This window comes from Penicillium lagena, assembly GCF_028827675.1.
Source record: "Penicillium lagena strain IBT 129212 chromosome Unknown utg000007l_segment0_segment0, whole genome shotgun sequence".
Lineage (NCBI taxonomy): Eukaryota > Fungi > Ascomycota > Eurotiomycetes > Eurotiales > Aspergillaceae > Penicillium > Penicillium lagena.
In genome coordinates this window covers 1,041,399-1,053,817 of record NW_026623228.1, presented here as the reverse complement: position 1 = coordinate 1,053,817, position 12,419 = coordinate 1,041,399, and the positions used below count along the sequence as shown (strand labels likewise).

Sequence of the window (12,419 nt, the reverse complement as noted above, 5' to 3'; positions counted from 1 at the left end):
TCGCTGGCTGTTCTCAAAAGGAGCGTCTTTAGATAGTTTGGCTGGAGTGGTGTTCGATTTTTCTGGTTGTCATAGGCCAAGGACGCGTGAAACTTGCCGTTATCATCTACTTTTGGTGAAAAAGGCCCTCAGAGAAGGAGCAAAACCTAGTGGCTCCCACGAGTCCTTAACAGCAGAGCTAAGATAAGATTGCGTCGACGTAAAGGACTCAGTGACGGTTGGAGGAAGTCGATCAGCTAGATATGCAGCTTGATATCACAGCACAGTAATAGCCAAATGGAGCATTCAAAGAATGTTAAAATCTAAGTCTTGATAAATAAATCAGCATAGAGAACTCGCAAGGAGAATGACAGCCAACTGGTAAATTGTATCATAGGAAGTAAGTTCAATCAGCCACCTACACATTGACGAGCTCCTGGCCAAAATAGAATTTGAAATTAAATATTATACAGTACTGACACCCTTGACGTACAATTATGTATGGTTTCGTGGTAGCCATGTAGACTCTAGTAAATGGACCTGCATATGCCGATCAACGCAGAATGAGTACAGTAGCGTCGTGTCGCGAAGCACCCCACATCATAGTCAGAGTGGACCTCGCGGCCCCAACTTCTTACACCGGGAATTTTTCAATTACTGTATCGTCTTATTCCCTTGCTCATTAGTCTTCCTTGTCTAATAAGGTGGGTTCAGAACCGCTTCCCAAGTGAGGCGCGGTGAGAATAGGGACAAAGTGGAAATCCGTTGGCTCATCATGTTAATCGTCAGAGGAAATGGAACCTTTCTACCTGTTGTATTGTAAATGCGGCACTGTGTTCTCCCATTCGGTGGTAGTTGGTGTAACTTCGGGCTAGCAAGTCTCACTGGGGATACTTTGGATACATCACTGATGGCAGTCACGATACAAACCGTGGATCGATCTGATAGAAGCTCTTATACAAAGGCACAGACGTTATTATACAACTAGCTGTCGCGCTTTTTGCTAGATTATATCGACTAGGTTATGCTATTACAATGATTGATCTGGTATGGGCGGATTAAAAGGTTCTAGATGAAATTTCTGTGCAAACAATGGAAGCCAATTTCGCAACTGTGTATACAAATAGTTTCACTAAACGCATAGAATATGATTTGAATGCACAACTGGAGATGTAGAAAACCATCCTGTAGATATCGGCCGGCGCTCACTGAGCTTCTATCATCCCCCCCGAAGAGCAATACCGATATAAATTGTACATTCCACTCCCAAGGACTTTGACACTTGGTCGGACTGGCTTATCGCTACCAAGAGGCAAGAATAAAGACAATGTACAAACTATACGTTGGATCATTCTTGACTGCTATCTTTAGCATGTACAGTACCCACAGCTGAACTCAGCGGCAAATAGTATTTTTTAAAACTCCTCAACAAGATTCCGAACAAAAGACTTTGGATCTAGCGGAAGAGAATACTTGGTAGGTCGGTCACAAGACTGGAATATCGCATGTTCGCTGAAGAAATTCGGCAAAATATCCTTCTGTGGCCACATGAACAGTCGAAACTGAACATTTCTGCCTCCCTCTCTGTAAATGTATCGTGGAATAATAGCCTGTATTTTCTCACGAAGCCGCCGTAGGTTTATCTCCATGGATTGGATTCGAGGAAGGACGAAATGATACTCTGCCAAGAGACCTTCCGTAACGTTGTTCAATACAGCAAGTCGAATTTCTATACATGTCACCGGGACAAATTGTTGAAACGAGGAAATATGAAGGAAAACTTCCTCACTGCAGGTTCTCGGAGATAGCAGATCTGGTCCGATCCAGTTGAAAAAACACTTGTTCTGGTTGTAAGGGGAGAAATAATACTCGATCATGTTGGCATTATAGATCGCCGCTGCCGAGAGCAGATTGGAATTAACAAACTCAATGGAAATTTTTTGTTCTCAAAACTTCAAGATCCAGACAAATACCAATGACATATGAGGAAATGCACTTTCTGTATTGCTACCTTAGCTCTGATGAAAGAGTCATATGCAGAAAACTAGAACTTACTGTCGACAGCTTCACCAGTGCCACGCCGAAGATCGTAGGGTTTCATAGCCCGAATCATCCCAACAGCTAAGCTTAGCCGCTCAAGAAAATAAAGATAGGTATGGTACTTGAGAGGCTTCATGCTGTGAGTAGTCATCCCGGCAGCGGTCGAAACAGGTTGACGACAAATAGGTACGTTGAGCATCTCTTGTTTGAATTTCAGTTCCACTGAGCGATGCGGTGGGGTCACACGATTTCTGAAAATATCTTCGACAGAACGAATGTTTGATGAAAATGCGTGATCAAGAAGAATTATGACATCGAACATCGGTTGCTTTACCTCCGACATCAAAAAGATTTTTCTTCAGCTACTGTCAGTGTAGGGAAGCTCAAGCGAGCAATGAGTTCGTTACCTTTTAGGTTTTTTATTGTGGCCTTTGATGTGTTTCAAATCGACTTCTATCAGAAGATGATCACGGGTACCACCAGGATTGGGTAGCAGAATCAAGCTGATCTGGCCATAGCATAGAGTTTTGAGATCGTCCGCCCTGAGATCCCAATCTTCTTCATCATGACCTTCCTCACCATCGATAGCATTGCTAAAGAAGTGCTGTACATTGGTTCGCTCGTTCTTGTCGACGTAAACCAGCGCTCCTAGTCGACTTCCGGTATAAGCAGACACGAGTAGAAGGAAGGCCAGCTGGATAATTTGCCGGCTATCGGGGTAAGGTGTTCTATCTTTCGTCCAGTGGTGGTGAAGAACAATATATAGATCATCGACGTTCATGACGGGTTTCTCTCCGACAGACAAGTCGAGTTCATAACGTGGGACCAAGTTTGCTTTCATGTACTTCCGCCTTTTTGTCAGAATTTCAAAGACATAAGAAAGCAAGAGTAACCCACATCTTTGATATCCTAGCAGCTCTTCGCATGAAGGCTGCGTCCCACAGCTTTGCGATAAAGCTGACACCATAGCCTCCAATTTTGGTGCAAGCTACTGAACTTCTTTATTCTGAAATTATCCAATATCCACTCCAGAAATATCATGACGTCCTCCTTACGCGCTGCTACAAGAAATTTCAAAGGATCTTCTCCTAGATAGACGCAATGCCTGAGATTTTGTTAATACAAGGTTAGAAATGAATGTGTGATAATCATCTACCTGGTCCATTTTGTCTTGATGAGGTCGATGTTGTTTTTAGTCGAGACAGCATGTCGTTTTTGAATGATGCCTTGCTCTAATCGCTGGCGGCGACGGCGATAATAATCCGGGCTAGGCGCCTGCTTCTTCGGCTTTGTGGAAACGTAATGATTTAAGGCAATCATAAGCTTGGAAAGCAGCTGGGTACAGAAACTAAGGAGAAAAGAAGGACGGATCAAGGAAACGGGATTGGATGGAATAAGACACGGTAAAGACAGTCACCCGGAAAGACTCTGCAGAAGTGATTTGATAATAACGGTTGCAGGCGAGTTATTTTGCGCAAAGTCTATGGTTGACGGGAGGGGAGAGGCCCTTAAGTACTAGAGAAAATGACTCTCGAAAGACCTGTGCGCAAAAAAATGACGGTTCTTTTTTCTTACTGAGAGCGGGTACAAGCGGATCAGAGATAGAAAGAACACACGTCATCTCTGACCGATTTACCGTCACCTAGCGTTGTGGTGGAATCAAAGAACTAATACATCTGATTAATATATATATATATATATATTATGTATTCATTTCATACCAATTCGCTTTATATTTTCAAGTGTCTTACTTAAACATAGAGAGTTTATGTTCCAAGCTATTTGTAGGATTCATAGGGCTCTACTATATTTCACTTAATGTGGTTAGAAAAGCCCACTGCCTGTAAGCAATAAGATGCATCATGCGACACGCGTCTGACAAATTTCAGTCTTCTCCATACTTGCTCTTCAATTGACAATGGCCTAGATGCCGGGCAAAAAGCAAGTCTCGTGTCCCTTGTCGGCCACTAGTGCTGACAAGCATGCTAGCGTGTTAACTAAGTGGAGACATGGAATATTGTTTGGAAGCTTTTTATGCCCTAGTGTAACTCTTAGCTGACATAGCGCTCCATGTGCTCGATTGCAGTGTTCCTATTGTCCTGGAAGTATCTCCGTGACTAGTATAGTTCCGGGAAACCCATTGCTTCGCTTATGAGGGCTTATCGTGCAGCGACCTCGTGGGTCCCTGGACTATGACGGCCGTCGACACATAGTAGCCGCTGGAGAACAAGCGCCGATTGCTCTCAAATGCTATCGCTGGTATAAAAGGTCTCGGGGATTCTGGACATAACAAGGACGGGTAGTCAATACAAGTAGATCTCAGACATCCCCCATCCTTTCAGCAACCATGGCAATTCTCTCCAAGGTTGTTGTCGCTACCGGCCTTGTCGCTTCGGGGTACGTTTATATTGACTCTTTATAACTTGGTGTCTGACAATAAATTCTTCAGTGCCTCTGCCGGCCTGATCACAGGCTGGCCTTGGATTCCTAACCCCTTCTGGCCGACTCCAGAGCCCCCTTCCTGTGTCTCTCTGGAGAGAGGCTACGACTGTACTCCTGAGGAGTCGAACAACTGGGGCTTTTACTCGCCATGGTTCGCCGCCCCAACGGATATCCCAGACGAGGTCCCTCTAGGCTGCTCTATCAACTTTGTTCAGTTGCTGTCGCGTCACGGCTCTCGTTACCCGGAAGCCAGTGACACCGACTACGGCAAGTACACAGCGGAGCTCCAGGCCGCCGTGAACTCGAGCTACTTCACGGGAGAGTACGCTTTCTTGAAGGACTACAACTTTACCCTACCCTACACTGGTCTGCTCACCCCCTGGGGCGAGAAAGAAATGTACAACTCCGGGGTTTATTTCTACCAGCGCTACCAGGAGCTCGCGGGCCTATCGGGAAAGGTGCCCTTCTTCCGGGCCACCGACTACCCGCGTGTCGTCCAGTCGTTTGAGAACTTCACCCAGGGCTTTCACGCCTCCAAGATGTCTGCCTGGGGACGCCTCGCTGACATGACCTACCCGTACCCCGTGGTCCTCATCCCCGAGACTGCCACTGAGAACAACACGTTGGCACCGGGTACCTGCCCTGAGTATATGACCGGTTATGACAGCACTATCACCACCACCGCCAAGCAGTTGTACGAGACTTACTTCGCGCCTGCGATCTCGGATCGCTGGGCTGTAGATCTGCCCGGCAACGGCATGAGTGACAAGCATATCATCGATCTCATGGACGTGTGCCCCTACGAGACGGTCGCCAACCCCAACGCCCAGCCGCTGTCCCCTTGGTGCGCGCTTTTCACTGATGAGGAGTGGGCCCAGTACAACTATGAGAAAACCTTGGACCGCTTCTATCTCGACAGCTACGGTGATCCCGTCGGCCCTGCCCAGGGTGCTGGCTGGGTGATCGAGCTCGTCTCCCGCCTGACCAACACCCCTGTCAAGGTGCCTGCCAGCGGTAGCACCATCAACATTACCCTCGACAGCGACCCTGCGACCTTCCCGCTCGGCCTGCCAATGTACGTCGACTTTTCACATGACCACATCATCGTTAATGCCCTGTCTGCCATGGGTATGTTCGACCCCAGCTACATGCTGCCCAACACCATCCTCATCAGCGGTGAGCAGGCCGACGGCTTCCTCATCAACTGGATCACCCCTTTCGCGTCCCGCGTGTTCGTGGAGAAGATGACCTGCCTCTTCGAGCCCGAGGAGTATGTCCGTGTCGTTGTCAACGGCCGAGTCCAGCCCATGAAGCAGTGCGATTCCGACTCTCTGGGCCGTTGCACCCTGACCAAGTTCGTCGACGCCATGAGCTACGCTATGGAGGGTGCTAGCTGGTCAGCCTGCTACTCTTAAGGGGGCTGCGAGAGGATGCGTCTTCTCTCTTCTACTCAAAGCTCTTTCTTTCTCTGGTCTGTGGGTTAGGGACTACTATAGTATAAGCTTTTATCTGTACATATACACGAACGCCGTGAACATGTTTCCGGCAAAGTTAAATATTACACTAAATCTGCCTTCCTTCGCTATGTTAAGAGTGGAATTGCAAGCCCACTGTGCTTCGTATTTCCAATATTCTTGGTCAGTAATTTTCACCAAAACTTGAGACCTTTGCTTTTTCTATAGTTATCTCCTAAGCTCTTCGGCGAGACTAGGCATGTAACAGTAATACTGGCTCAGCACGGGGCCCATTGTTATGCCGTATATTGGGGTGCTTAGCTATTTTATTAATTCTTGCTGCTGGGTTCTAATCAATCCTCCTTGGACCCTTAGCAATCAAAGCTTTGAACATGTAAGTAAACTCTTGCACGCCAGTGCTTTCTTCATGACCAATTCATTGCTGATCTTCACCGTGCGGGTGATAGGGGTGAGAAGTCTAAAGAATAGGAGAGAATTTCCATGCAGGGTGAGCCAGTGGCTCTTTGCAGGGCAAAGAGATAAATTAGCTCCTAGCCCTCCTTTCACTCTGTTGTAGTTCTATTGAATTTCGAAAAGAGATGTTAACCGAGAGAAATATTCAGAAAGCCCTCGAGAAGTGTATTGCACGTGCGGTATCAGCCATCGGCCAACGTGTATTTTTGCTCCCCCGATCGGTACCAAGAGTTGGCCGTCGGGCATCGAGGGCCGACTTCAATGGTTATTTGAGAAGGCGCGCACTTGGACATTATCGCTCCAAGAACTGTTGAATCCAACAGAAATTGCCAAAGGCACAGAATAATTATCATAATGGCCGTCACACATGTTGTTATGTTTCAGTTCAAGCCTGGCGTGAAGCCGGAAAGCGTTCAAGAGGTGAGCCATGGATTAATTCAATTGAAAGCATGTTGTTGACATTGCAACAGCTTTGTGAGAGGATGCTTGCGCTCAAGGAACAATGTATTCACCCTGAGACAGAATCAAGTTACCTAAAATCATGTGTTGGCGGCAAAGATATCTCGGTCCAAGGCATCCAGGTACGAAATCACAGACTCGAACTATTATTAAGGAAGACTGACATTGGAAACAGAAAGGAATGTCTCATCTTTTTGTGGTGGAATTCAATTCTATTGCGGACCGCGATTACTACGCATTGCATGACCCAGTACATTTGGAATTTGTGAAGTGGAGCGAGTCGGTGACAAGTAATGTTCAGGCACTCGACTTCACGCATGGCCGGTTTTGATACGAGTCAAGAGTTGGTAGATCGAGCATATATGCCAAATTCACTGTCTGGTCTATTTCCTATTCATTTTTGAACAAATCGTCTGTTGACACTTGAAATTGCTTAGTTCTCTTTCAAAACACTCTTGAGAAAATTAGCAGATCGGAAGACACACTTAAAGGCCGAACCCTCCTAAACAATATTATTTCCTCGAAAGTCCAAGCATTGAGCTACTCCATAGCCGGTTCTAATAGATAACGGCCATGCCCGACGGGGGATATGATACCCGACCACACAAAGAACGTCGCGCGACGACGGCCGATAGCCAACGACCCACTGTAAAGGCCTGAACGGGACAAGACCATGTGATTTACTCCGTCTACGGCAGCCGATTGTCGGCAATGGAAGTCGTAAGGTGGTCAGCAAAGAACTCAAATAGAGGGTAGGTATAATATCTGACGTCGCTTTGTCTTTCGCGCCTTCACACTTCTGACAATCAACTCGACATGAACGGCTTCCACGAACCATTATTCACTTTCCAGGATCATCCGGTCGACCAAGGACGGCCAATCCGGGTTGTTATTATTGGTGCTGGTCTCTCGGGAATAGCACTGTATATCCGACTATTGCAATATGTTCCCAGCGCAAGTATTACCATCTTTGAGAAGAATCCTTGCGTTGGTGGAACTTGGTATGAAAACCGCTACCCTGGAGTAGCGTGTGATATCCCCAGCCATGTGTACCAGTATACTTTCGAACCAAATAAAGAATGGTCGAAATTTTTTGCGCCTGGCGCAGAGATCCTGAACTATGTGCAAGGCGTTGCAAAGAAGTACGGTGTGGATCAAAAGGTGAAATATAACACTGCGGTCACTCGAGTGGAGTGGAGCGAGAGCCAAGGCGTCTGGACTGTCACTGCAAACCATTCAGAAAATGGATCGACCTCCAAAATTGAAACCAAAGCCGAAGTGCTGATCAGTGCCGTTGGATTTCTCAACAACTGGAAGTGGCCGAGCGTGGAGGGCCTGCTTGACTTTGAAGGAAAACTGCTTCACTCAGCGAACTGGGATGCCAGCTGGTATGTTGTGAAAATTATCGTTGGTGACAAAGGCCGTTCATAAAGCTAATAGGACTGTCAGGGACTATACTGGCAAGAAGATTGCACTTCTGGGGTGTGGCTCTTCCGCGATCCAGATTTTGCCTCATCTTGAGAAAAAGTGTCCCGTTGTGTATAACTTTATTCGCAGTGGAACATGGATCAGTCAGCCATTTGGGTCCAGGTTCACTGATGATATCCTTTCTGGAAGCAAAGAGCCAGGAAACTATTCCTACACCCCTGCGGAGATTGAGAGATTCAAGTCTGACCCTGAATATTATCAAAAATTCCGCAAGGATATGGAAAGCTCGATCAACGGTGACTATCCGTGCCTCTTCCCTGGAACCGAAGAAGAAAAGCAAGGAACGCAAAAAATCCAGAATATCATGAAGACCAAATTGGCTTCCAAACCCGGTCTCTACGAGGCTCTCGAGCCGAACTTCGTTCCCGGCTGCCGCAGACTGACACCCGGCCCGGGATATCTCGAGGCTCTTGTCAATGACAATGTGCAGTTAATTAAGAGCCCCATTACGAAGGTAGTCAGAAATGGTGTTGTGACTGCTGATGGAAAGGTGTGGGAAGTGGATGGCATCGCTTGCGCGACAGGATTTGACGCCAGCCATATGCCCCGTTTCCCTGTCATTGGACGGAATGGCGTCTCTCTCAGCACGGCATGGAAGGACCATGCCAGTGCCTATCTCTCCCACTCTGTTCGGGGGTTCCCCAACTACTTCATCGTCGGTGGGCCGAATTCTGCCACGGGAGGTGGTTCCTTGCTTTTGATCCTGGAGTCGGTGATCGGTTACATCATCAAGGCTGTCCAGAAGATTAGCCGGGAACATATCATGGCTATGGAAGTCAAGCAATCTGCTCTCGACTCATGGTCTACATACCTCGATAACTATTTCCCTCGTACGGTCCATGTCGATCGCTGCTCTAGTTGGTATAAAATCAACGGAAAGATCATCGGGCTGTACCCGGGCAGCAGCTTGCACGCCATGAAAACCATGGAGCATCCAAGATGGGAAGACTATGAATACTCAAATATCGGAAGCCATGACGCCATGGAGTGGCTGGGTAACGGCTGGACACGAGAAGATGTCAAGCGGGGAAACCTAGGTCAATACTTGGACAGAGTTGATATCCCACCTATTCCAACCGAGGAAACCCTTGCACGACAGCCATAGACGGCGCTCGAATCGCGTTAGAACGATAAAACTTTAATTGCCATGGGGTGTATTTAGCATGGATCGCAACTTATTTATATAGTCCCCTTGTAATTGACTGCTGCAGGTATACTGTTGTTTCTTATAGATCTCTTCAAATTTTCATTATTGCTACTTATTTTCGAGAGGCAGTGGGTATATCATGTCATTTCTGGAGATTTCTTTCCCTGTTTCTCGTGATAGATGGATTGTAGGGTTATTACTATCCTAAGATAATCGATATGCTACCGAAAGACTTTCTCGCCGAAAAAGTCAAAAAGGTAAGTCAGACATGTCCGCATTCATCACTATCTCATCTACGTCGTAGAAGGGGCACAAGAGGCAGGCAGACGGCCATGTCGTCCGCATCAGAAGAACAACAACAACAAGAACACTCATATCAACAGGAGGGGGGATAACAGGAAACAAGCAGCGATTAACTAACCGAACATGAGCACAACGCGGAGAGGGTAACAGGCAGAAAGCAAAGACATCAATCAACGGAAAGATATATCAAAAATACAGTCGACATATCTCCCTTATTTCTTGCCGTAGGCCTTGTCGATGTCGGCCTTGTACTTGTTGACAATCTTCTTGCGCTGCAGTTTCTGTGCGGCAGTCATGAAGCCCTAGAAAACATGTCAGTTGAAACCGAGCTACTTGGTGATGATCAAAGGTCAGCCACTTACGTTTTGGGGAGTCCATTCCTCGTCAGACAGGACAACACCGCCGACGATCTCGATGCCCTTCAGACCACCTGCTCGGCCAGCCTGCTGCAGTTGCGACAGAACAATGGACTTGAGCTTCTCGTTGTGGACAAGAGTCTCAACGGTGTCGCCCTCGATGCCATTGGCGCTGGCAATGTTCTTCAGGGCAGGCTCCAGCGGGACGATGATGGCGACGGGGCGGTCCTGGTCCTCTGCAGCAAAGACGCAGATATTGCCAACAACAGGGGAGGAGCGGTACACGGACTCCAACTTCTCGAGGGCGATGTACTCGCCGTTCAAGGTCTTGACCAAGTTCTTCTTGCGGTCGATGATGCGCAGGTGGCCGTTGTGGTCGAACTCGCCAATGTCGCCGGTCATGAACCACCCGTCGTCAGTCAGGGACTCCTTGGTCTCCTGCTCGTTGTCCCAGTAGCCTGAGGTCACGCTGCCGCCGCGGATCCAGATCTCACCCTGCGGTGGGGTGCGCTTGGTCAGATACCCGGCATCCGGGAAGTCCACCAACTTGATTTCCACCGACGCGGGCACCTCGCCGAGGACGTTGGGGTTCCAGGCCATGGGATCGTTCAGAGCGCCCATGGCGGAGGTCTCGGTCAGACCGTAGCCGCCGATCATGGGAGCGATCGCCATAGACAGGAACTTTTGGGTATCCTTGGAGATGGGACCGCCGCCGTTCATCATAATCCGGAGCTGGCCACCAGTAGCCTCCTTCAGCTTCTTGAAAACCACCGCATCCAAGATCGACGCGCCCATGGTCGCGCCGGGGAAGCCAGTCGTCATCAAGAAGTTCTTGGCCGCCATGGCCCCCCAGAACATGTTCTTCACAATGAAGTTGTTCTTGTTCAGGTTGTTCAGCACTCCCTTCTTGACCGACTCCCACACGGCGGGCACGCCGACCAAGATAGTGGGACTGAACTCGCGAATGTCACCCTTGCAGTTGCGCATGGATGTATCCGACAAGGTGCGAGGGTTGCCGTATCCCATCGTGCCACCCCAGAACAGACACAGGTTCTCAAACATGAACTCCAAGATGTGCGCCTGCGGGAGGTAAGTCAACAGGGAATCCTTGGGGCCGATGTACGGGCCGACGATCTCGTTGACACCAGCAGCTGAAGAGGGATTAGCTTGTGTGATTTTATGGTGACGGTCCACTTACTGGCAGCAATCACGTTGGCGTGTGTCAGGGGAACACCTTTGGGCGGGCCCGTCGAGCCTGAGGTATACATGATGCAGCAGAGGTCTTCCGGTTTGGGCGGGACTGGGTCGACGTTATTCTCCTCGCCCGATTTGCGCAGCTCCTCGATGCTCAGCACATTGATATGGCCAAAGTCATTCTTCAGGCGATCCAGATCCGCCTGCGAAAGCTCCGTATCCGTGTTGTAGATGACATGTTTAATGGAAGGGACCTCCTTGAGAACGTTGCACAGCGATTTGATGAGGCCGGGGTCAAGGAAGATGGCGCTACTGGAGGTCTGAACCAGGGAATGCTTCAGACCCTCCTCGCCCAGGGTATCGTATGCGGTCACAATGGTCACGGACTGCGAGGCAGCGCCTAGATGTGACGTCAGCAAAACAAAAACTCATCAAAGAGATGGGCAAGCGAACCGTGTGACATGGCCAGCCAGTGTGCACTAGAGGAAAAATCACGTTAGTGAATGCGCCTCTCCCATCCGCAAAGGTTCCAGCTCGGCCTACCTCGTCGCACCGTACAGGTGAATCTTGCTGTCCTTCTCCAGACCTAGCTTGCGCAAACCGCAGCCCAACTGGAGACAGAGCTGCTCGTACTCGAGGAAAGTCTTGTAGGTGTAGCCGCTCATCTCAAAGAAGGTCCACTGCTTGTCAACCTCCTTCTCCACGCCATCGACGATTTTCTTGACCTTCTTGTTCTCGACATGGGTCTTGATCAGGCTGCGAGTGCCAACGGCCTTGGAGTTGCCGAACAGCCGGGCCGAGCGACGGAAGTTATCGTAGGTGGTTGCGACATCCTCGGATGGGCGCAGAATGAGCCCGTCCTTGGCTGCTGGGTGTCGTCGGGGGATGGTCTCTCCCTCCTTGCGCTCATAGCCGGGCGCCTCGACGGTGAAGGGACCCTTCTTGGCCATGCGCGGTTGGATGTGAAGATCGCGCTTCGACATGGTGGCGGAGCTGGCTCAGGGGGCGAGCGATTCAAGTGGAAGGAGGGGAGTTGGGAAGGTTGGCTGTGGAAAATCCTGGATGACGTTAGTTCCGGGGAAC

At 48.9% G+C, this 12,419-nt stretch overlaps 5 protein-coding genes across 5 annotated transcripts; 3 read left to right on the top strand and 2 right to left on the bottom strand.

The window, feature by feature from the left end:
• Positions 1-2,422: 2,422 nt before the first annotated feature.
• On the bottom strand, positions 2,423-2,800 carry N7510_009944 (uncharacterized protein; the record flags this gene model as incomplete). The annotated part of the gene is made up of 1 exon (XM_056981869.1): positions 2,423-2,800. One exon carries the CDS (start codon positions 2,798-2,800, stop codon positions 2,423-2,425), a length of 378 nt encoding a protein of 125 aa, XP_056829705.1.
• A 1,566-nt stretch (positions 2,801-4,366) lies between these two features.
• N7510_009943 (histidine phosphatase family protein) lies at positions 4,367-5,876 on the top strand (the record flags this gene model as incomplete). Its single annotated transcript, XM_056981868.1, has 2 exons — positions 4,367-4,416; positions 4,559-5,876. The coding sequence occupies 2 exons, from the start codon at positions 4,367-4,369 to the stop codon at positions 5,874-5,876; spliced, it is 1,368 nt and encodes a 455-aa protein (XP_056829704.1).
• An 867-nt stretch (positions 5,877-6,743) lies between these two features.
• Positions 6,744-7,179, top strand: N7510_009942 (Dabb family protein; the record flags this gene model as incomplete). The annotated part of the gene is made up of 3 exons (XM_056981867.1): positions 6,744-6,809; positions 6,860-6,970; positions 7,024-7,179. 3 exons carry the CDS (start codon positions 6,744-6,746, stop codon positions 7,177-7,179), a joined length of 333 nt encoding a protein of 110 aa, XP_056829703.1.
• Positions 7,180-7,664: 485 nt separating this feature from the next.
• On the top strand, positions 7,665-9,441 carry N7510_009941 (flavin-containing monooxygenase; the record flags this gene model as incomplete). Its single annotated transcript, XM_056981866.1, has 2 exons — positions 7,665-8,236; positions 8,298-9,441. 2 exons carry the CDS (start codon positions 7,665-7,667, stop codon positions 9,439-9,441), a joined length of 1,716 nt encoding a protein of 571 aa, XP_056829702.1.
• Positions 9,442-9,998: 557 nt separating this feature from the next.
• On the bottom strand, positions 9,999-12,319 carry faa4 (long-chain fatty acid-CoA ligase FAA1; the record flags this gene model as incomplete). The annotated part of the gene is made up of 5 exons (XM_056981865.1): positions 9,999-10,088; positions 10,149-11,293; positions 11,341-11,736; positions 11,790-11,815; positions 11,880-12,319. The coding sequence occupies 5 exons, from the start codon at positions 12,317-12,319 to the stop codon at positions 9,999-10,001; spliced, it is 2,097 nt and encodes a 698-aa protein (XP_056829701.1).
• Between the last annotated feature and the right edge of the window lie 100 nt (positions 12,320-12,419).